The sequence below is a fragment of the Anomaloglossus baeobatrachus genome, chromosome 11 (genome assembly GCF_048569485.1).
Source record: "Anomaloglossus baeobatrachus isolate aAnoBae1 chromosome 11, aAnoBae1.hap1, whole genome shotgun sequence".
Classification (NCBI taxonomy): domain Eukaryota; kingdom Metazoa; phylum Chordata; class Amphibia; order Anura; family Aromobatidae; genus Anomaloglossus; species Anomaloglossus baeobatrachus.
In genome coordinates, this window is record NC_134363.1 from 35,437,176 (window position 1) to 35,459,372 (window position 22,197).

The 22,197-nt window shown below is 50.5% G+C and overlaps 1 protein-coding gene across 3 annotated transcripts in view; it reads left to right on the forward strand.

The window, feature by feature from the left end:
- GRIK5 (glutamate ionotropic receptor kainate type subunit 5) overlaps positions 1-21,053 on the forward strand; it is a 383,239-nt gene extending 362,186 nt beyond the window's left edge. For 2 of the 3 annotated variants that reach the window (XM_075328483.1, XM_075328485.1), the window contains 4 exons: positions 4,003-4,131; positions 4,267-4,320; positions 19,304-19,425; positions 19,875-21,053. In XM_075328483.1, the coding sequence (XP_075184598.1) occupies positions 4,003-4,131; positions 4,267-4,320; positions 19,304-19,425; positions 19,875-20,330 (761 nt within the window). In that variant the 3' untranslated portion in view covers positions 20,331-21,053. The remainder of the gene's footprint in view (positions 1-4,002; positions 4,132-4,266; positions 4,321-19,303; positions 19,426-19,874) is intronic. The other variant, XM_075328484.1, reaches the window with a different exon arrangement.
- Positions 21,054-22,197: the final 1,144 nt, after the last annotated feature.

A 22,197-nucleotide genomic window follows, 5' to 3' on the forward strand; every position in this document is an offset into this window, starting at 1 on the left:
CTTCCAAATGCAAAACCACACACCTGTAATCAACCCCAGACCTTTTAACTATTTCATTGATTACAGGTTAACGAGGGAGACGCCTTCAGAGTTAATTGCAGCCCTTAGAGTCCCTTGTCCAATTACTTTTGGTCCCTTGAAAAAAAGGAGGCTATGCATTACAGAGCTATGATTCCTAAACCCTTTCTCCGATTTGGATGTGAAAACTCTCATATTGCAGCTGGGAGTGTGCACTTTCAGCCCATATTATATATATAATTGTATTTCTGAACATGTTTTTGTAAACAGCTAAAATAACAAAACTTGTGTCACTGTCCAAATATTTCTGGACCTAACTGTATGATGGTCAGCTGGTCTCACCGAAATTGGTGTGTTTCGCTGACTTTTACCTCATGTATCTGAAAGTTCTAGTGGTTGTTCCTTCATTCCTGTAAAGTTGAGTGCCAAAAAGGGCCCCCCCCCCTTCCTTGATGGCCATGATAAACCATATAGAAACTGACCTAAAACTGATCGCTCTACTAGTCCCTGACAGTCATGATAGTAATCTTGGGCTAAAAGGCCTACAAGGTGGGAGCCCTGAGAACATGTCATTACATCAAGCCAGGCTGGCTGATCAAGAGAAGAACTAAGGATGCCTTCTGGAAAGAGGCACTTCTCATGGCAACCATTCAACAGCCAGAGGTCACTGTCGTGACCGATGGACCGGGTCATGCGAATTGATTCTCACCAACCCTACATGGAACTTCTAATGACCACATATTGGTTGCCTCAGATGTAAACCCGACCTAAATTTTTACCAAATTGATTCAAGTCCTTGAATTGTCAAGTCTAGGACAAACATATTCTCGTTGACCCAGAAATTTGAGAACCTTCTCTCCACCAAACTGAAGCAACTAAATCAGCCCTGTAGACTTGAGGCTAGAAAAGATACCAAAAGCTGGAAACTTTGTGGTTCTTTTTTTTTTATCTCCGGGAATGTAAGGGGTGGTTTGTTATTGTCTATTACTGATGCTTATAATTCTTTTTCACTCTTGCTTTCCTTTCAAACTGTTTGATTTAATTGCTTTCTGGCAGATGGCCACTCTTACTGGGAACTTTTTTTCGACCATCTGGGTTGATGGCGCATCAATGTCCCCATCAAATACAGTAATTAAGATAGCACGAGCCGGGGAGCCTTGGAGCCGTGGAGAGCAGACCAAGCCCTCAGCACAGACGTATAATAGAAGCAGGTGGTAGGACGTTGTGTTGAATGCCAGTATTTCGAAAGTTACTTCATGTGAGGAAGACATCAATCCTGAGTCAGGAGACTTCTCATTAATAAAAATATTCCTCCAAACGCTTCTAAAACTGGATTCGGCACGTGATAAATTGAGATTCATAATTGGGCTGTAGGCATTGATACCCTTTTACTCCTTGTACCCATCAACGGAGCAATTCTGTGATCCCACCCTTCATGTATGTAAACCATCCAGAAGGAATATGGGCATCTCTGGTTTGGCTAACACCCTTAATCATGTTTTCAAGGGTTTGTCCACTACTTGAAACACCCCTTAATGGGCACAGGGAGGTAAAAAAAAAACAATATTTACCTTCCTACTCCATGTTTGGCCCCATTCTCTTGTCACCATCCTCCGACAGTGGCGTCAACGAGTGCTGAAGCCAATCAGAAGCTCTACCCAAATGTCAATGGTTGGCATGCCAGGAGACTTAGGGGCCTTTCCCATTGCATTCCTCTACCTGTTCAGTGGTCCCGATGGGGCTTCTGTCCGAACACCCCATGAAAAAGGTTTCGGATGTATGCACCGATGGGGCCAATGACTGTAAAGGTGCAGACGGAGTGACTGTGTGCTCTGTCGTGCACCTTTTTCGGAAGTACATGCTTTTTGGACATGGACACCCAAACAAGCTCCTTAAGGCTCCCTTATAGGTCAGACATTGATTTAAAATGTAGCTACCTATAGGTCGCACTGCCAGTTTCCGAGCTGATGGTCTACATTGGGCAAGTAGATCTCCTGGGTTAGGTCGATTGTGTCTGGATCATGGTTACGTAAAACGTTCTTACCACCCAGAATTAATGTAATCAACGTAACTTGAGCTGTGCCTTCTCACATTGCTCCGGTGAAGTATAGATGCGTCTTTCCTTACATTTGTCTTTTGGCTCAACAAATCCTGAGATATAAGGGAAACAAGCTCACCCCATATATCTTCAATTTAATGCGGAGCATGGAAGGACATTTCTGCCAGGGAAACATTAATCAATGACTGAAAACACATCGGCCGTGCCTTTATGACTGGAAGCTCTAGGCTAATGGGAGGAATAAAAATTATTTCCTCCCGGCAGAGGGGCTCTGAATGTGGTGGTCATGCGGTGTAGGAAAACTATTTACCTGCAAATTAACCCCATATCTGCAGGTTTTTTTTACATGACTGGTTCCCTTTAAGAGATATTTATGGCGCATATGTCTTCATGTGGCCACCCAGTGGTTTTGAAGTGAACTGCAGTTTTGCTTGTCACCTACAGGATATTTACTACATTTTTGAATATCAAAGTAGGGACACACCTATATGTACCCTGTTTCCCTGAAAATAAGCCCTAGTATGATTTATTTTTTTGGGGGGGGCCTTTTGGAGTATGCTTAAAATCCAAGCCCTACTCCAAAAATAAGCCTTAGTTCCGGTTCCATAAGGAAGTGCACAAGCAACTAAAAAGGTAAAAAAAAATACAGCTGGACTCTTCATAAATGAAATCAGACACCTCAAAATAAATCGGACAACCCCCGAAGAAGAAGATTTGCCCTCACCAGACCCCAAACAATTATAGCTGGCAATTGTCGATGGTGGATGGGCTCTCACACAGAGATCTGTTATTGTCAGGTCCCTCACCGCTCCAGCTGCATTGCACTGCAGCTCTCACACACAGATCGTGTACCAGTATCACTGCATGCGAGTGATACTGCTAGGAGGAGCCAACCTCTGTAGAACTAGTTTCCTGGGGACTTTCCCACATGTCACACAACGTGCCCCCTCAGGGAAAAGACAACCTCAAAATGTCCGCTCTCATTTTTATGAACCTAAATACCTCCCATGTATCACCCTCTTTGTGACCTATGACAGGGCTGGACATGGGCCGTACCTTCAGTTTGAATTGGCAGTTTTTCCCATATCTCCACCTTTGAGTGTCCCACATTTATTATATGACCATCATATGTTTAGTTATGATTTGATCTATCTATAGCTATGAAACATGATAGGTTTGTTGGCTTCCCTTGGCGAGTTATTACTTTTGGGCTGATACGCACATCTCACTATTATTAAAATATATGTGTGACGTGAGTCTCGCCATCATGAAGCCGGAAATATGCCTGCCCTATCTGTGGGAGCTTAGCACTCCCTAATATTTGTACTTTTTCCCTGGAGCCACACTACAGAATGCCTTTGAAGTTGTCCTGATCCTTGCAGTTGCTTGCCCACTTCCCTAACTGAATTACTTTGTCAGCAGGGGGGTTTGCTCTGGTTAGAGCTTTTTTTCCTTAGTCTTAATTGGCCTTTGTCACCTGCCATTTGGTGACTTCTTGCTACAAGGCAGGATGTGTGTAATTATGAAGTGGCAGTGACTGGCATGTATGAATGCCGTATTCCTCACACATACAATTTCCAAAATTATTAACATGCCTTGCATACTCCTTGAGTAAAAAAAAGTAGTAGGCATTCAAAGCTGGATGATATGTGCAGCAAAAAGATGCCAACCACTAGCTAAGGTGAGTTTGGTAATTTTTAAAAGGGTTTGTAAAAAAAAATAAAAAATGGCTGCTTTAATCCACAAAAAGCACCACCCCTGTCCTGAGGTTATGTCTGGGATTGCAGCTAGGCTTCGTAAGGAGGGCTCAGCTGCACTACCTAACCCAGAAAGCAGTCAGGCTTAAAATTAGGTAATGTTGTGGTTGACTTTGTAAAGCCAAGGATGGAAAGTTAAACCTTGCGCATTCCCTTCTCTTTTTTTAGAATCTCCGTACAGAGACGAGATCACTCTTGCAATCCTCCAACTTCAAGAGAATAATCGCCTGGAGATCTTGAAACGGAAATGGTGGGAAGGTGGAAAGTGCCCCAAGGAGGAAGACCACCGGGCGAAAGGTCAGTGATATCTTGGTGATTGCAACAAGAAACCTTCTGATGACCTGTGAGATCCTTGTCTTGTGATCATCTCTTCTCTTTTCACCTCCTTGGGTTCCTTGGGTTTCACTCTCATCCCATTTGTCTCTTCATCAGAATGGACTAAGGAGACATCGGGGACATCTGTCAATCTCATCCGGTCTCATTCTGGTAACACATCTTTCATTGTCTGATACCGTCCTTATTGTGACTTCCATGATTCGTCCCGGCATGCCTCCCTCCGGAGGGGCACATCTCCAAATATATATTCTTCAACCATTCCTCCCATCTCTCACCATGTGTCATATCTAATTTCCTACTCAATAGATCATTTCTACTGTACGGTAACACAGTTGACCTATGGGGGGTCTTGGATATCCATCTTCAAGGAGATTAGAAGAAGCCCCCATTATCTTGCTCAATTTTGATACCCATGATTCCTTCCAATTTCATTTCCAGGACCTACATCCAATTTTCCAATTCTGGAAGCAATGCTGTTCCTCAGGGGAGGGGACTTCTGTACAGTTATTGCCAACCAAATAGCAAAGGAAATTAGGCCAACCCATGCTGTACCCCATTTTCCAAGTGTATAACTTCTGTGTGGGCTGACTCTGATGGCATGCACACTTTTGGAAACCATAAGTAATATATGAATGTCTATATTCCCCCCCTACTTGCAGCTCCAGTAGACTGCCCCCCCCCATGTCTATCCTAACCTAAGCTTCGCGAGCATGCTGTAGACTTGTGTAAGCCACCATAAGTACCCCCAAACCTAGCGGGTCCTGTCATCTTGGTGAGAGAAATACACTCCTTCTATGCCTCTTGAACTCCAAATTAATAAGATTTGTTTTACGAGCGCTCAGGAAACCAATACAGCACACACTCTTAATATGGTGTACTCAAAGAATTCTCCTTTATTAGTACGTGTAACCAGTTTATATAGGGTCACAAAAGAAAGTCTCCTCTGAACTGTGGACCAATAAGAGCAGTAGGGGCTTGAACAGAAATGTGAAACTTTCCCACCCATCAGTGTTAGCTGAACCCTATGACATCATTAGTTATAAGACAAGATGGACACAATGAGAACAAAATGGATTGTATTCTCTCACATCTGACTCCGTAGTTCCATACTAGATCATCAACCAAACCTCAACCCATGCCATAATAATAAAAAAAATAAATACTGATGTATCTTGAGACTGGGAACTTCCAGAAACGGAGAAGTGGTGGTTATGTTTGCTCCCCTTTTTACTCATTGGTATGGGAGTTCCAAAAACTGCAAAGCCTGATGCCGGACACTTTTTGCAACTCCCATATGTCAAGCTACCACTAGGGGGCGCAGGGACTCAAGTAGGAAAAGAACTCCTGAGTGTAGTTAGACAGAAGCCCACTAGAGGTCACTAACACAAGAGCAGGGATAGTTGATCAGTCAAGGTTGAAGTCGGGATGTCACGTCAGTACCGAGGAGAAAACTAGCCAAAGTCAAAGAACAGAGCCGAGGTCGAATACCAGGAGAGAAAGTAAGCACAGGGGAGGACGTGGTGAACACGGGACAGGACAGGAGATCGGAGGAGAGGGAGGTATGGAGAAAAGGAAGGGTAGTTGGGACAGAGGTCAGGTCATGCTGGGGAAACTGAGGGGGTACGGAGGTCAGGTCAGGCATGAGGGATGGAAGTCAGATCAGGCAAGGGGAGCGGAGGTCATGACAAACAGTACCGGGTAGCAGGACAAGAACCAGGGAATGGCGCACACAGCGGAGCCAGAAATATCACTGGCGACGTCCCGAATGCAGCAGCACCAAGATATGGTGGCGTGACCCCCTGAAACAATGCCAGAACAAACAGGTCGCTCCCGGAGGCAGAATACCTGCAGCGGCTCAGGAGAAGCAGAGCCATGCATGAATCATAACACCATACATGTGCCGCCACCTCTTCCCTCACCTGGACTTTTGCCATAAAAGTGCCCAATAAGTCGCTATTAGATTACTGTTAAGCTGAAGGGAAGAAAAACGTGGGGGTCTCTGCACTGCTGTGAAGGTCATAAGAAGAGGACAGGATAACTGGGCAGGAACTATTGCAGTTTATCGACACGTTTCGCCGTTTTCCAAGCTTCTTCTTTAGCACAAGCCAAAGAAGAAGATTGGAAATCTGCGAAACACATCCACAATATACCGCAATAATTCCTGTCCTCTTCTTATGATCTTCAAAGCAGAGAAACCACGTTTTTCTTCCCTCCAACTTGTCATTATTGGATTATTGGCTTTTTGGTCTGTGGATTCTGCAGCAGAGTTTCTGTATTGTGGCTACCACAACCAAGCAAGGTGAGCAAGATATCCTTGCATGTCATCGCAGATATTTGGATATTACGCTCTTTGGCTCCTATAGAGTAATGTTTAAAGATCTCACAGATTTCGTTGGGACCAGGCGACGGTCTACTGTATTTGGGGACCTTCCGACTCTCCCCCAATATGCACTAATATCTCACAAAGGTTCCCATGTTGCATATACCATGTGGTATTCAGTTTTTATTTTATCCAGATGCAATATATCAAAAAAATAAAGTACCTGGACAGATGCTATCGTAGCTCTGCTACATCTGCCAGTGCGGAGATATTGGTACAGTGCCTAGGTTCGCACCAGAAGCCCCCCCGGCAGGCTGTGGTGGATGAGCGCCCGCTATACATGCAGTAACAGATTGTGCCGGCTTACCTCGGCCTGTACTTGTCTGTTCGGTGATGCGACCTGTAGTTTTGCGCTGTACACGCCGCGCTGATAGGAATCGTACAGATGGATCCAGGTGCTGTGTCTGGTTGAAAGGTTCTGTGATGATAGAATCGCAGAGACGTAGCGGCAGCGTGTCTGCTCCGCGCGCAGCTTTATGCAACGAGGCTTATTTTCAATGAGTGTTTAGTGACGTCACCTGCAGATGGTCCAAGCAACACATTATATATACATGGCTGCCCGCACAAATGCTATTTCTCACGAGACTATTGATTTCCAGAAACAGACTCCGCTTTGTCATTTGTCACAAATCACCTTAATATTACAGTGTTAAAGCAGATCTGAAACCAGATTGTACAATATAAGCTGAATACATTGTCAAATAGAGCTCTTAGACTTGATGATATTGGTGTACTTACTTTGAAAATCCATGATGTCTACCTAGTCTTTTGTGAAAGCTTAGCCTCAATAGACACCCATGCAGCCTGATTGGCAGCTTCTCACTGTCCCTCCTCCCTTCTGCCCATACAGCCGTATTGGTAGCTTCTCAATGTTCCTCCTCCCTGCTGCCCATGCAGCCCGATTGGCAGCTTCATTGTCCCTCCTCCCTGCTGCCCATGCAACCTAATTGGCTGCTTCAGTGTCCCTCTTCCCTGCTGCCCATGCAGCTTGAATGGCATCTTCACTCTTTCTCGCTCCCTGCTGTCTATGAAGCATAATTGGCAACTTCTCAGTGTCCCTCCTCCCTGCTGCCCATGCAGCCTGATTAGCAGCTTCTCAGTGTCCTTCCTACCTGCTGCCCATGCAGCCTGATTGGCAGCTTCTCAGTGTGCCTCCTCCCTGCTGCCAATGCAGCCTGATTGGCAGCTTCTCAGTGTCCCTCCTCCCTTCTGCCCATGCAGCCTGATTGGCAGCTTCTCAGTGTCCCTCCTCCCTGCTGCCCATGCAGCCTGATTGGCAGCTTCTCAGTGTGCCTCCTCCCTGCTGCCCATGCAGCCTGATTGGCAGCTTCTCAGTGTCCCTCCTGCCTGCTGCCCATGCAGCCTGATTGGCAACTTCTCAGTGTCCCTCCTCCCTTCTGCCCATGCGGCCTGATTGGCAGCTTCTCAGTGTCCCTCCTTCCTGCTGCCCATGCAGCCTGATTGGCAGCTTCTCAGTGTCCCTCCTCCCTGCTGCCCATGCAGCCTGATTGGCAGCTTCTCAGTGTCCCTCCTTCCTGCTGCCCATGCAACCTGATTGGCAGCTTCTCAGTGTCCCTCCTGCCTGCTGCTCATGCAGCCTGATTGGCAATTTCTCAGTGTCCCTCCTCCCTGCTGCCCATGTAGCCTGATTGGCAGCTTCTCAGTGTCCCACCTCCCTACTGCCCATGTAGCCTGATTGGCAGCTTCTCAGTGTCCCTCCTCCCTGCTGCTCATGCAGCCCATTTGGCAGCTTTTCAGTGTCCGTCCTTCCTGATGCCCATGCAGCCTGATTGGCAGCTTCTCAGTGTCCCTCCTTCCTGCTGCCCATGCAGCCTGATTGGCAACTTCTCAGTGTCCCTCCTCCCTGTTGCCCATGCAGCCTGATTGGCAGCTTCTCAGTGTCCCTCCTCCCTGCTGCCCATGCAGCCTGATTGGCAACTTCTCAGTGTCCCTCCTCCCTGCTGCCCATGCAGCCTGATTGGCAGCTTCTCAGTGCCCCTCCTCCCTGCTGCCCATGCAGCCTGATTGGCAGCTTCTCAGTGTCCCTCCTCCCTGCTGCCCATGCAGCCTGATTGGCAGCTTCTCAGTGTCCCTCCTCCCTGCTGCCCATGCGGCCTGATTGGCAGCTTCTCAGTGTCCCTCCTTCCTGCTGCCCATGCAACCTGATTGGCAGCTTCTCAGTGTCCCTCCTGCCTGCTGCTCATGCAGCCTGATTGGCAACTTCTCAGTGTCCCTCCTCCCTGCTGCCCATGTAGCCTGATTGGCAGCTTCTCAGTGTCCCTCCTCCCTGCTGCCCATGCGGCCTGATTGGCAGCTTCTCAGTGTGCCTCCTCCCTTCTGCCCATGCGGCCTGATTGGCAGCTTCTCAGTGTCCCTCCTTCCTGCTGCCCATGCAACCTGATTGGCAGCTTCTCAGTGTCCCTCCTCCCTTCTGCCCATGCAGCCTGATTGGCAGCTTCTCAGTGTCCCTCCTCCCTTCTGCCCATGCGGCCTGATGGGCAGCTTCTCAGTGTCCCTCCTTCCTGCTGCCCATGCAGCCTGATTGGCAGCTTCTCAGTGTCCCTCCTCCCTTCTGCCCATGCGGCCTGATTGGCAGCTTCTCAGTGTCCCTCCTTCCTGCTGCCCATGCAACCTGATTGGCAGCTTCTCAGCGTCCCTCCTCCCTGCTGCCCATGCAGCCTGATTGGCAACGTCTCAGTGTCCCTCCTCCCTGCTGCCCATGCAGCCTGATTGGCAGCTTCTCAGTGTCCCTCCTCCCTTCTGCCCATGCGGCCTGATTGGCAGCTTCTCAGTGTCCCTCCTTCCTGCTGCCCATGCAACCTGATTGGCAGCTTCTCAGTGTCCCTCCTCCCTTCTGCCCATGCGGCCTGATTGGCAGCTTCTCAGTGTCCCTCCTTCCTGCTGCCCATGCAACCTGATTGGCAGCTTCTCAGTGTCCCTCCTCCCTGCTGCCCATGCAGCCTGATTGGCAACTTCTCAGTGTCCCTCCTCCCTGCTGCCCATGCAGCCTGATTGGCAGCTTCTCAGTGTCCCTCCTCCCTTCTGCCCATGCGGCCTGATTGGCAGCTTCTCAGTGTCCCTCCTTCCTGCTGCCCATGCAACCTGATTGGCAGCTTCTCAGTGTCCCTCCTTCCTGCTGCCCATGCAGCCTGATTGGCAGCTTCTCAGTGTCCCTCCTCCCTTCTGCCCATGCGGCCTGATTGGCAGCTTCTCAGTGTCCCTCCTTCCTGCTGCCCATGCAACCTGATTGGCAGCTTCTCAGCGTCCCTCCTCCCTGCTGCCCATGCAGCCTGATTGGCAACGTCTCAGTGTCCCTCCTCCCTGCTGCCCATGCAGCCTGATTGGCAGCTTCTCAGTGTCCCTCCTCCCTTCTGCCCATGCGGCCTGATTGGCAGCTTCTCAGTGTCCCTCCTTCCTGCTGCCCATGCAACCTGATTGGCAGCTTCTCAGTGTCCCTCCTCCCTTCTGCCCATGCGGCCTGATTGGCAGCTTCTCAGTGTCCCTCCTTCCTGCTGCCCATGCAACCTGATTGGCAGCTTCTCAGTGTCCCTCCTCCCTGCTGCCCATGCAGCCTGATTGGCAACTTCTCAGTGTCCCTCCTCCCTGCTGCCCATGCAGCCTGATTGGCAGCTTCTCAGTGTCCCTCCTCCCTTCTGCCCATGCGGCCTGATTGGCAGCTTCTCAGTGTCCCTCCTTCCTGCTGCCCATGCAGCCTGATTGGCAGCTTCTCAGTGTCCCTCCTTCCTGCTGCCCATGCAGCCTGATTGGCAGCTTTTCAGTGTCCTTCCTTCCTGCTGCCCATGCAACCTGATTGGCAGCTTCTCAGTGTCCCTCCTGCCTGCTGCTCATGCAGCCTGATTGGCAACTTCTCAGTGTGCCTCCTCCCTGCTGCCCATGCAGCCTGATTGGCAGCTTCTCAGTGTGCCTCCTCCCTGCTGCCCATGCAGCCTGATTGGCAGCTTTTCAGTGTCCCTCCTCCCTGCTGCCCATGCAGCCTGATTGGCAGCTTCTCAGTGTCCCTCCTTCCTGCTGCCCATGCAGCCTGATTGGCAGCTTCTCAGTGTCCCTCCTCCCTGATGCCCATGCAGCCTGATTGGCAGCTTCTCAGTGTCCCTCCTTCCTGCTGCCCATGCAACCTGATTGGCAGCTTCTCAGTGTCCCTCCTGCCTGCTGCTCATGCAGCCTGATTGGCAATTTCTCAGTGTCCCTCCTCCCTGCTGCCCATGTAGCCTGATTGGCAGCTTCTCAGTGTCCCACCTCCCTACTGCCCATGTAGCCTGATTGGCAGCTTCTCAGTGTCCCTCCTCCCTGCTGCTCATGCAGCCCGTTTGGCAGCTTTCCAATGTCCGTCCTTCCTGATGCCCATGCGGCCTGATTGGCAGCTTTTCAGTGTCCCTCCTCCCTGCTGCCCATGCAGCCTGATTGGCAACTTCTCAGTGTCCCTCCTCCCTGCTGCCCATGCAGCCTGATTGGCAGCTTCTCAGTGTCCCTCCTCCCTGCTGCCCATGCAGCCTGATTGGCAACTTCTCAGTGTCCCTCCTCCCTGCTGCCCATGCAGCCTGATTGGCAGCTTCTCAGTGCCCCTCCTCCCTGCTGCCCATGCAGCCTGATTGGCAGCTTCTCAGTGTCCCTCCTCCCTGCTGCCCATGTAGCCTGATTGGCAGCTTCTCAGTGTGCCTCCTCCCTTCTGCCCATGCGGCCTGATTGGCAGCTTCTCAGTGTCCCTCCTTCCTGCTGCCCATGCAACCTGATTGGCAGCTTCTCAGTGTCCCTCCTCCCTTCTGCCCATGCGGCCTGATTGGCAGCTTCTCAGTGTCCCTCCTTCCTGCTGCCCATGCAGCCTGATTGGCAGCTTCTCAGTGTCCCTCCTCCCTTCTGCCCATGCGGCCTGATTGGCAGCTTCTCAGTGTCCCTCCTTCCTGCTGCCCATGCAACCTGATTGGCAGCTTCTCAGCGTCCCTCCTCCCTGCTGCCCATGCAGCCTGATTGGCAACGTCTCAGTGTCCCTCCTCCCTGCTGCCCATGCAGCCTGATTGGCAGCTTCTCAGTGTCCCTCCTCCCTTCTGCCCATGCGGCCTGATTGGCAGCTTCTCAGTGTCCCTCCTTCCTGCTGCCCATGCAACCTGATTGGCAGCTTCTCAGTGTCCCTCCTCCCTTCTGCCCATGCGGCCTGATTGGCAGCTTCTCAGTGTCCCTCCTTCCTGCTGCCCATGCAACCTGATTGGCAGCTTCTCAGTGTCCCTCCTCCCTGCTGCCCATGCAGCCTGATTGGCAACTTCTCAGTGTCCCTCCTCCCTGCTGCCCATGCAGCCTGATTGGCAGCTTCTCAGTGTCCCTCCTCCCTTCTGCCCATGCGGCCTGATTGGCAGCTTCTCAGTGTCCCTCCTTCCTGCTGCCCATGCAACCTGATTGGCAGCTTCTCAGTGTCCCTCCTTCCTGCTGCCCATGCAGCCTGATTGGCAGCTTCTCAGTGTCCCTCCTCCCTTCTGCCCATGCGGCCTGATTGGCAGCTTCTCAGTGTCCCTCCTTCCTGCTGCCCATGCAACCTGATTGGCAGCTTCTCAGCGTCCCTCCTCCCTGCTGCCCATGCAGCCTGATTGGCAACGTCTCAGTGTCCCTCCTCCCTGCTGCCCATGCAGCCTGATTGGCAGCTTCTCAGTGTCCCTCCTCCCTTCTGCCCATGCGGCCTGATTGGCAGCTTCTCAGTGTCCCTCCTTCCTGCTGCCCATGCAACCTGATTGGCAGCTTCTCAGTGTCCCTCCTCCCTTCTGCCCATGCGGCCTGATTGGCAGCTTCTCAGTGTCCCTCCTTCCTGCTGCCCATGCAACCTGATTGGCAGCTTCTCAGTGTCCCTCCTCCCTGCTGCCCATGCAGCCTGATTGGCAACTTCTCAGTGTCCCTCCTCCCTGCTGCCCATGCAGCCTGATTGGCAGCTTCTCAGTGTCCCTCCTCCCTTCTGCCCATGCGGCCTGATTGGCAGCTTCTCAGTGTCCCTCCTTCCTGCTGCCCATGCAGCCTGATTGGCAGCTTCTCAGTGTCCCTCCTTCCTGCTGCCCATGCAGCCTGATTGGCAGCTTTTCAGTGTCCTTCCTTCCTGCTGCCCATGCAACCTGATTGGCAGCTTCTCAGTGTCCCTCCTGCCTGCTGCTCATGCAGCCTGATTGGCAACTTCTCAGTGTGCCTCCTCCCTGCTGCCCATGCAGCCTGATTGGCAGCTTCTCAGTGTGCCTCCTCCCTGCTGCCCATGCAGCCTGATTGGCAGCTTTTCAGTGTCCCTCCTCCCTGCTGCCCATGCAGCCTGATTGGCAGCTTCTCAGTGTCCCTCCTTCCTGCTGCCCATGCAGCCTGATTGGCAGCTTCTCAGTGTCCCTCCTCCCTGATGCCCATGCAGCCTGATTGGCAGCTTCTCAGTGTCCCTCCTTCCTGCTGCCCATGCAACCTGATTGGCAGCTTCTCAGTGTCCCTCCTGCCTGCTGCTCATGCAGCCTGATTGGCAATTTCTCAGTGTCCCTCCTCCCTGCTGCCCATGTAGCCTGATTGGCAGCTTCTCAGTGTCCCACCTCCCTACTGCCCATGTAGCCTGATTGGCAGCTTCTCAGTGTCCCTCCTCCCTGCTGCTCATGCAGCCCGTTTGGCAGCTTTCCAATGTCCGTCCTTCCTGATGCCCATGCGGCCTGATTGGCAGCTTTTCAGTGTCCCTCCTCCCTGCTGCCCATGCAGCCTGATTGGCAACTTCTCAGTGTCCCTCCTCCCTGCTGCCCATGCAGCCTGATTGGCAGCTTCTCAGTGTCCCTCCTCCCTGCTGCCCATGCAGCCTGATTGGCAACTTCTCAGTGTCCCTCCTCCCTGCTGCCCATGCAGCCTGATTGGCAGCTTCTCAGTGCCCCTCCTCCCTGCTGCCCATGCAGCCTGATTGGCAGCTTCTCAGTGTCCCTCCTCCCTGCTGCCCATGTAGCCTGATTGGCAGCTTCTCAGTGTGCCTCCTCCCTTCTGCCCATGCGGCCTGATTGGCAGCTTCTCAGTGTCCCTCCTTCCTGCTGCCCATGCAACCTGATTGGCAGCTTCTCAGTGTCCCTCCTCCCTTCTGCCCATGCGGCCTGATTGGCAGCTTCTCAGTGTCCCTCCTTCCTGCTGCCCATGCAGCCTGATTGGCAGCTTCTCAGTGTCCCTCCTCCCTTCTGCCCATGCGGCCTGATTGGCAGCTTCTCAGTGTCCCTCCTTCCTGCTGCCCATGCAACCTGATTGGCAGCTTCTCAGTGTCCCTCCTCCCTGCTGCCCATGCAGCCTGATTGGCAACTTCTCAGTGTCCCTCCTCCCTGCTGCCCATGCAGCCTGATTGGCAGATTCTCAGTGTCCCTCCTCCCTTCTGCCCATGCGGCCTGATTGGCAGCTTCTCAGTGTCCCTCCTTCCTGCTGCCCATGCAACCTGATTGGCAGCTTCTCAGTGTCCTTCCTCCCTTCTGCCCATGCGGCCTGATTGGCAGCTTCTCAGTGTCCCTCCTTCCTGCTGCCCATGCAACCTGATTGGCAGCTTCTCAGTGTCCCTCCTCCCTGCTGCCCATGCAGCCTGATTGGCAACTTCTCAGTGTCCCTCCTCCCTGCTGCCCATGCAGCTTGATTGGCAGCTTCTCAGTGTCCCTCCTCCCTTCTGCCCATGCGGCCTGATTGGCAGCTTCTCAGTGTCCCTCCTTCCTGCTGCCCATGCAGCCTGATTGGCAGCTTCTCAGTGTCCCTCCTTCCTGCTGCCCATGCAGCCTGATTGGCAGCTTTTCAGTGTCCTTCCTTCCTGCTGCCCATGCAGCCTGATTGGCAACTTCTCAGTGTCCCTCCTCCCTGCTGCCCATGTAGCCTGATTGGCAGCTTCTCAGTGTCCCTCCTCCCTGCTGCCCATGCGGCCTGATTGGCAGCTTCTCAGTGTGCCTCCTCCCTTCTGCCCATGCGGCCTGATTGGCAGCTTCTCAGTGTCCCTCCTTCCTGCTGCCCATGCAACCTGATTGGCAGCTTCTCAGTGTCCCTCCTCCCTTCTGCCCATGCAGCCTGATTGGCAGCTTCTCAGTGTCCCTCCTCCCTTCTGCCCATGCGGCCTGATTGGCAGCTTCTCAGTGTCCCTCCTTCCTGCTGCCCATGCAACCTGATTGGCAGCTTCTCAGTGTCCCTCCTCCCTGCTGCCCATGCAGCCTGATTGGCAACTTCTCAGTGTCCCTCCTCCCTGCTGCCCATGCAGCCTGATTGGCAGCTTCTCAGTGTCCCTCCTCCCTTCTGCCCATGCAGCCTGATTGGCAACTTCTCAGTGTCCCTCCTCCCTGCTGCCCATGCAGCCTGATTGGCAGCTTCTCAGTGTCCCTCCTCCCTTCTGCCCATGCAGCCTGATTGGCAGCTTCTCAGTGTCCCTCCTCCCTGCTGCCCATGCGGCCTGATTGGCAGCTTCTCAGTGTCCCTCCTCCCTTCTGCCCATGCAGCCTGATTGGCAACTTCTCAGTGTCCCTCCTCCCTGCTGCCCATGCAGCCTGATTGGCAACTTCTCAGTGTCCCTCCTCCCTGCTGCCCATGCAGCCTGATTGGCAACTTCTCAGTGTCCCTCCTCCCTGCTGCCAATTCAGCCTGATTGGCAACTTCTCAGTGTCCCTCCTCCCTGCTGCCAATTCAGCCTGATTGGCAGCTTCTCAGTGTCCCTCCTCCCTGCTGCCCATGTAGCCTGATTGGCAACTTCTCAGTGTCCCTCCTCCCTGCTGCCAATTCAGCCTGATTGGCAACTTCTCAGTGTCCCTCCTCCCTGCTGCCAATTCAGCCTGATTGGCAGCTTCTCAGTGTCCCTCCTCCCTGCTGCCCATGCAGCCTGATTGGCAACTTCTCAGTGTCCCTCCTCCCTGCTGCCCATGCAGCCTGATTGGCAACTTCTCAGTGTCCCTCCTCCCTGCTGCCCATGCAGCCCGATTGGCAACTTCTCAGTGTCCCTCCTCCCTGCTGCCCATGCAGCCTGATTAGCAACAACTCAAAGTCCCCTTTTCTTGCTGCTCAGTCCACCCCTCTCTCCCAACCCCCTGATTGGCAGCTTCTCAGTGTTCTTCCTCCCTGCTGCTGCTGAATGTACACCCACTCAAACTCTGGTTGAAACTTATTGCTCTACCCCATCATGCTCCTGCTGAATTTCCACCCACTTAGAATGAATCACAGCTCCTCAGGGTCCCTCCTCCCTGCTGCTGAATTTGAGACTACCCAGCCTAATTGATAGCTTTCAGTGTCCCTCCTCTCTGCAGCTGCTCAGTACAGGCTGCGGCTGTCAGTCAGACAGAGTACACTTTTACTAATGAGCGCTGTCATCTTTAGAATTATACAGACTTTCTGACGTGTATTTTCAAAGTAAGTACACCAGCCTCATCAGGTGTAATGATCTATTCAATAATATGACGTTTGTATTGTAAAATCTAGTGCAAAATCCAACTAATGTGGACCGATCCAGTCACAGCCAAACCTTTCTATACAGAGGAGTCACTTTATTGCCTGATCCTTGTAAGTAGCAAAAGATAATTGGCTTGATGGCACTTAGCATCCGGGCACATGCCACTTACTGTACATCCCTGTTTAGCAGGTCCTCTACTATTTCCAGACTGAAAACGTTTCCTTTAGGTTTGGCATCTGGAAATCCAAAGGGAATTCAGTTTTATATGGGAAAATTGCTTACAGGGCAATTCCTTCATACATTTCCAATATGAAATTAGCCTCTCATTAATGCACAATGCCGCCATATAGTGATTGGTAGAGCATCGTAAGTTGAAGATATTGTCTCTTTAAGGAAATTCTATGAGTGAATATATATATATATCTCTAGAAGGGATAGACAGAGGGATGGATAGATGGATAGAGGGATAGATAGAGGGATAGATAGATAGATAGATAGATAGATAGAGGGATAGATGGAGGGATGGATGGAGGGATGGATGGAGGGATGGATGGAGGGATGGATGGAGGGATGGATAGAGGGATGGATAGAGGGATGGATAGAGGGATGGATAGAGGGATGGATAGAGGGATGGATAAAGGGATGGATAGAGGGATGGATAAAGGGATGGATAGAGGGATGGATAAAGGGATGGATAGAGGGATGGATAGAGGGATGGATGGATGGATGGATAGAGGGATGGATGGATGGATGGATGGATAGAGGGATGGATAGAGGGATGAATAGAGGGATGGATAGAGGGATGGATAGAGGGATGGATAGAGGGATGGATAGAGGGATGGATAGAGGGATGGATAGAGGGATGGATAGAGGGATGGATAGAGGGATGGATGGATGGATGGATAGATAGAGGGATAGATAGAGGGATAGATAGTGGGATAGATAGAGGGATAGCTAGAGGGATAGATAGAGGGATAGATAGATGGAGGGATAGACAGAAGGATAGACGGATGGATAGATAGAGATGGATCGATATATATATATATATATATATATACACACACACACACTAAAGCATGGCATAAACTGAGAAGCATATAGAGGTAAAGAAAAACCTCATATCCTTCTTTAGGTGCTATCATATGGCCACATTGTCTTAAAGGAATCTGTCATGATGATATTACTTAAGAAACTAACACAATGGCTGTATTGGTCTTGGGGCAACGATAAAAATGATACCTTTCTTGTAGTAATCGGATGTGCCAGAGCTGAGAAATCGAGCTGTGAAGCCACATGCAAATTAGCTAAGGGGGCGTGTCTGTGTCTACTCTTAGTGTATTGACACGCCCCCCAATTCTTTTGCAAGCCCTTGTGACTTCAAAGCTTGATTTCTCAGCGCTGGAAAATCCGATTACTACAAGAGAGGTGTCGTTTTTATCGCTGTAATATGATTTATACAGCCATAACACTAGTTTTACTAGTGAAATTGCCCTGAAAGATGACTGATTTTATGAGGGTTATTCCATATGGTTTTCCTATCAACATTAATAAATGGAAATTGCTCAGATGCATTGTTGTTTATGCAATTGGCTGATCTATAATTGTGGGTTCACATGTTTTGGGAGAATTGTACACCTTCCCAGGAGCAGGCAGTGACACATACATATATAGGAATTATTTCCCTATGCAGCAATGCCCTCCGGCGTCTTCCTCCCTGAGTAATGACAGCTCGGCTTGGAGCTGTGAGGAGATAAGTGGAGGCGCAGGTGCACTGATGTGCTAAGGTTGCAGTGAGTTGACACTTTCAGCGGCGCTCCCCTAATCCCTGCGCAGCAGCGAGCGCCGGAGCGTAATAAATCTGCATGCTCTATATCCTAACATTGTGTTCTCACAAAAGCAGGCAGCAATTAGAAAACCAGTAATTATAAGCAGAGCCGCCGGTAATCTCTTAAAGGGCAACCATCAAAAATGAAAATAAAAAAACAATTATAATATTTATATCAAAACAGTGAAAAAAATTACGCAGAATGTTTTTTTTTTTTTCTTGCTCTGTCGCTGAGCTCGAATCCTGTAATGGCAGACATAGTAAACAATAACATATTTTCTGGGCCATGAAAATTATACCCCTCCCTCTTTTTATGCAAAATGTGCATTTGCAGCCAAAGGAGAGGAGCTCAGTGAACCGCCCTAGAGGAGCCGTGCCGGTGGCATTGCTGTGTTTATAGGTTCGTAAAGAGGTTTTCCAGTTTAGTAAACCCCTGTCCCCCGGGGGCAGTTACTTTTAAGGCAAACTGTGCTTTACTCACCCTCCCCGGATCCAGCGCTGTAACGTACAGTACCGGAACTGGTACTGCGCTGAGCAAAAGTGGACCTACTGGACCATAAGAAAACCCCAGGCCTACCCTTACGTAGGGCAGAGACCGGGACTGGGGCATCTGACCCCCAGGGCAGGGGCGGACACCACCGGAGCAGACAGTACAGAGTCTCAGGTGCAGATAGAGAGCATCAGGGTAGCTTGAGGCAGACAGCACAGGCAGGACAGACAGGCAGAGTCCCTAGCAAGGCAGATGGCACGGTCACGACGGACAGGCAGAGTCACTAGCAAGGCAGATGACACAGCCACGATAAAGAGTCTTTAGCACCAACAGGGCAGGATGGACTGGTAGCAGGTACAGGCAGGACAGGACTGGAACCGGGTGCCAACAGGCAGGACGGGCTGGGACCAGGTACAGGCAGGAACACGACAGGCAGGTACAAGCAGGACAGGACGGGGTGGACAGGATGACCTGACAACTAACTAGACAGACTCAACAGGATTGATGGTGTTGAACAGGCACCTCCCCCAGTAGGAGTGTGCCTTAAAAACCCAGAGCCTCTCTGTGATAGGCTGAGAGGCACTTCCTAGTAGTGATGCACTGGCCTTTTAAGAGAAGGGCAGCATCACTTGCGCACACCCTAAGAACACTCCCGTAGGACTTGTGACGCTCGCACAGTCTCCGGAAGGGGGAAGGAGAAGGCACCCACATGGAGGAGCACAGGGACGCCGGGCAGCGTAAAGCATGGAGGTGAGTGATAGCACGTCCTTGCAAGGAGTGTAGGGACGAAGTTGTACAAGCACCGAGTCTCTACTGCTTCTCCCAGTGTCTACTACTGACGTCGACAGCGCTGCAGACAATAACTGAGCTCAGTGGTTTCTCTGAATAAATGACATGAACTGCTGAGCTCACTGAAACATTGCTTAAAGTATATATGCCCCCCCCCCAGAAGCTACACGATGGCCCGGTCATACCTGAAGTTTCTTTGACCTTGCAATGACCTTCGTGAAGTTTCCCTAAACTTGTATGTACTTGCAGGACTGGGCATGGAGAACATTGGCGGCATCTTCGTGGTCCTCATCTGCGGCCTAATTATTGCTGTGTTTGTGGCCATCATGGAATTCGTCTGGTCAACGAGACGTTCCGTGGACAATGAAGAGGTGAGGAAAGCTGCGTGCGCTTTGTGTGATCGCGCAGCGCTCGGAGCTGCCGATCCATCAATCCCTTCTGAGTATGTTATATACGTATTGTAGTCTTTGTTGTTCTTCTACAACACGAGAATGAAATGTTTCCATCTCCTCGCCCCCCGCTGGCGGCACACCTGAAAGGGTCTGTTATTTTTTTACCGCACCGCTTCTGTTTTTGCCCTAGTTTTGCATTCGATTTTCTTTGCTGTCCCCCAGGGGTTGGTGCACAGCTTTTCGCCCACTCTCCTCTCCCCTGCTGCTCCTGTTTGTTCTCCCGTTCTGCTTTCTCCTCATCCCACACAACTATTATTCCTTTCCCTCTTTATATTTCTATGTCCTGTTTCTCCTTCTTTATTCTCTAGATTTTTTTTTCCCTTTCGGTTTTATGTTTCTTACCTTCATTTGTTTTCCTTCTTCATCAGATTTCGGTATGCCAAGAGATGCTGAGTGAGCTCCGCAGCGCAGTGTCCTGCAAAAAGACATCTCGTTCTCGTCACCGTCGTCGGCCACCGCGTCACCTACATGGGAGGACTCTACTTTCTCTTAGCCGACCACCTCGAGCTACTAGAGAGACACGTCTCTGCAATGGACGCCTTTACCAGACCCACCAGCACCCTCCGGCTCCTCCTCATCCTCCCCCTGCCCCAGGTGCCCAGCGGCTTCATGAGGACGCCCCATCTTCCTCCGGTCGGGGAGGGTGTGCCCATTTTAGAATCTGCCAGGAATGCCGGCGGATACAGACTCTACGAGGCCCACCACCACTACCTAGACCACCGCAGTCTCCAAAACCTCCACCGCCTCCGGCTCCAGAGGACCTCACGCCCCTCTCGCATCACCGGAGGTTGGCAGACCCTCTAGAGGCCAGTACCCCTGAGTGATGTTGGGGGTGTCACAAAGACTGGTTGTATGGACCTTTTAGTGCGACAGGAGGAGGTGTTAAGGGCAGAGAACATAGGGGGAAGCTGGACCATGGACATCTGTCCTTTCCCCCGGTTCTTCCCAACACTCTAATTTGGGGTGGGGTGGTCTTTATGAAGCCTCCTCTGTATCCATCAGAAACACTGCGATGCCTCAGTCTTTTACAATGTACGCTGTGCGTGCGAAATAAACTGTCCCCTCCCAACAAACACTCCACGTGCTGTTTTCGACGACACCATTTGTTACCGCCCTGTCCTCTCGAGGTGACCTTGCGTTGATCAGAGTGTGTAGATGGGATAAACTGGAGTAGTCTGTCCCAGCTCAGGGTCTAAGTTCTCACCACATGCATTAACCACGACGGCCGCGTCCTGGCAAAGAAAGCGTCAACCAGATCGGGCCAACTGCCATCAAGATTGTTGACTTAATCAAAAAATTTAAAAATAAATAAAAACAAAAACAAACAGCCAATCACATATCTAGAATGCAGAGCCCGGTTTAGATCCTTATCCCGGGCATTGTGTTTTATGTTGGTCTACATATCGGCAATATGTGAAGTATTGCCATATATACATTTTTTTTATATGCACAAATCTGTGAGAGGTCGTGGGATATTATACGTGTTTGGGAAATTGATTATGGTTCAACGTACGGCTTTGATACAAATGAATTGAGTGGAGAGTCCATTGGTGTCTGTCTTATTACATTGCCCCCACACTCCCGACCTTAAAAGGAAGAGTCCCTAAAATATTTTATTTTTCGACAAAGATGATTGGACATACCCGGAGATGTGAGCGTCAGATAGAAATCGTTTTGGATTGTAGTTGATAAGAGATGGGTTTTCCAAAATATGAAATAATAAAATTCACGGAACTTTCTAAGCGACAAGTGTAAACAGGTGCATACTGAATATGAAATAGCTGCACTCTTGAGACGCTAAGGTCTAAGAATATAAGAACTTCGACATGAAATACTGCTGAGAAAAGATATTTTTTAAAAATTGACACATACTTAGCACATAAATCAGGCCAGTTCAATGTGAGCCCAGCTGCCAGCATCAAGGCGTATCTCGCAAGTTCTTCCTGGGCTAAAAAAAAGTCTACAACTCTATGGGGTGGGTAAGAACCTGTGTCTAGGAAATGAAAAATCTCCTTAAGCTGAAAGGAAGAAGTGCAGACCAAGAAACCATGACCAATTAATCCAAAATAAGAAAACTGACAGCACTTCCTAACAGACAAGTGTGAACAGGTGTAAACTGAACACATGAAATAAATAGCTGCACTCTGAGATGCTAAGGTATGAAAACATTGCATTTAGGAACTTGGACACTTAATTGAGACACCCAATTGAGACACTTAGGGCATAAAAAAAGCCACTTTTATCTGAGCCTAGCAGCCAGCATCAAAGCGTATCTCGTTTGCTGGGTCCCTACCTAATAATGCCTCTATCTGGGCTGAAATAGAGTACAATTTTATTGAAGGGAACGAACCTGCTGATAGGAAATTAAAAATCGCCTTAAGATGATGGGAAGGAGAGCTCTGTCAGAAAGCATGAAAAATGAATCCAAAGACTTCCTAACAGACAAGTGTGAATACTTCCTAACAGACAAGTGTGAACTGATGAGTACTGAACATGAAATAAACAGCTGCAGTCTGAAATGCTAAGGAGTCCAAACATTGAAGTAAGGAACTTAGACACACATTACTGCTTTTATATGGAGCCCAGCAGCCAGTGTTAAGGCGTATCTTGTATGCTGGGTCCCTACCTAATAATGCCTCTACGTGGGCTGAAATAGAGTATAATTTTATGGGAGGGCACGAACTTGCTACT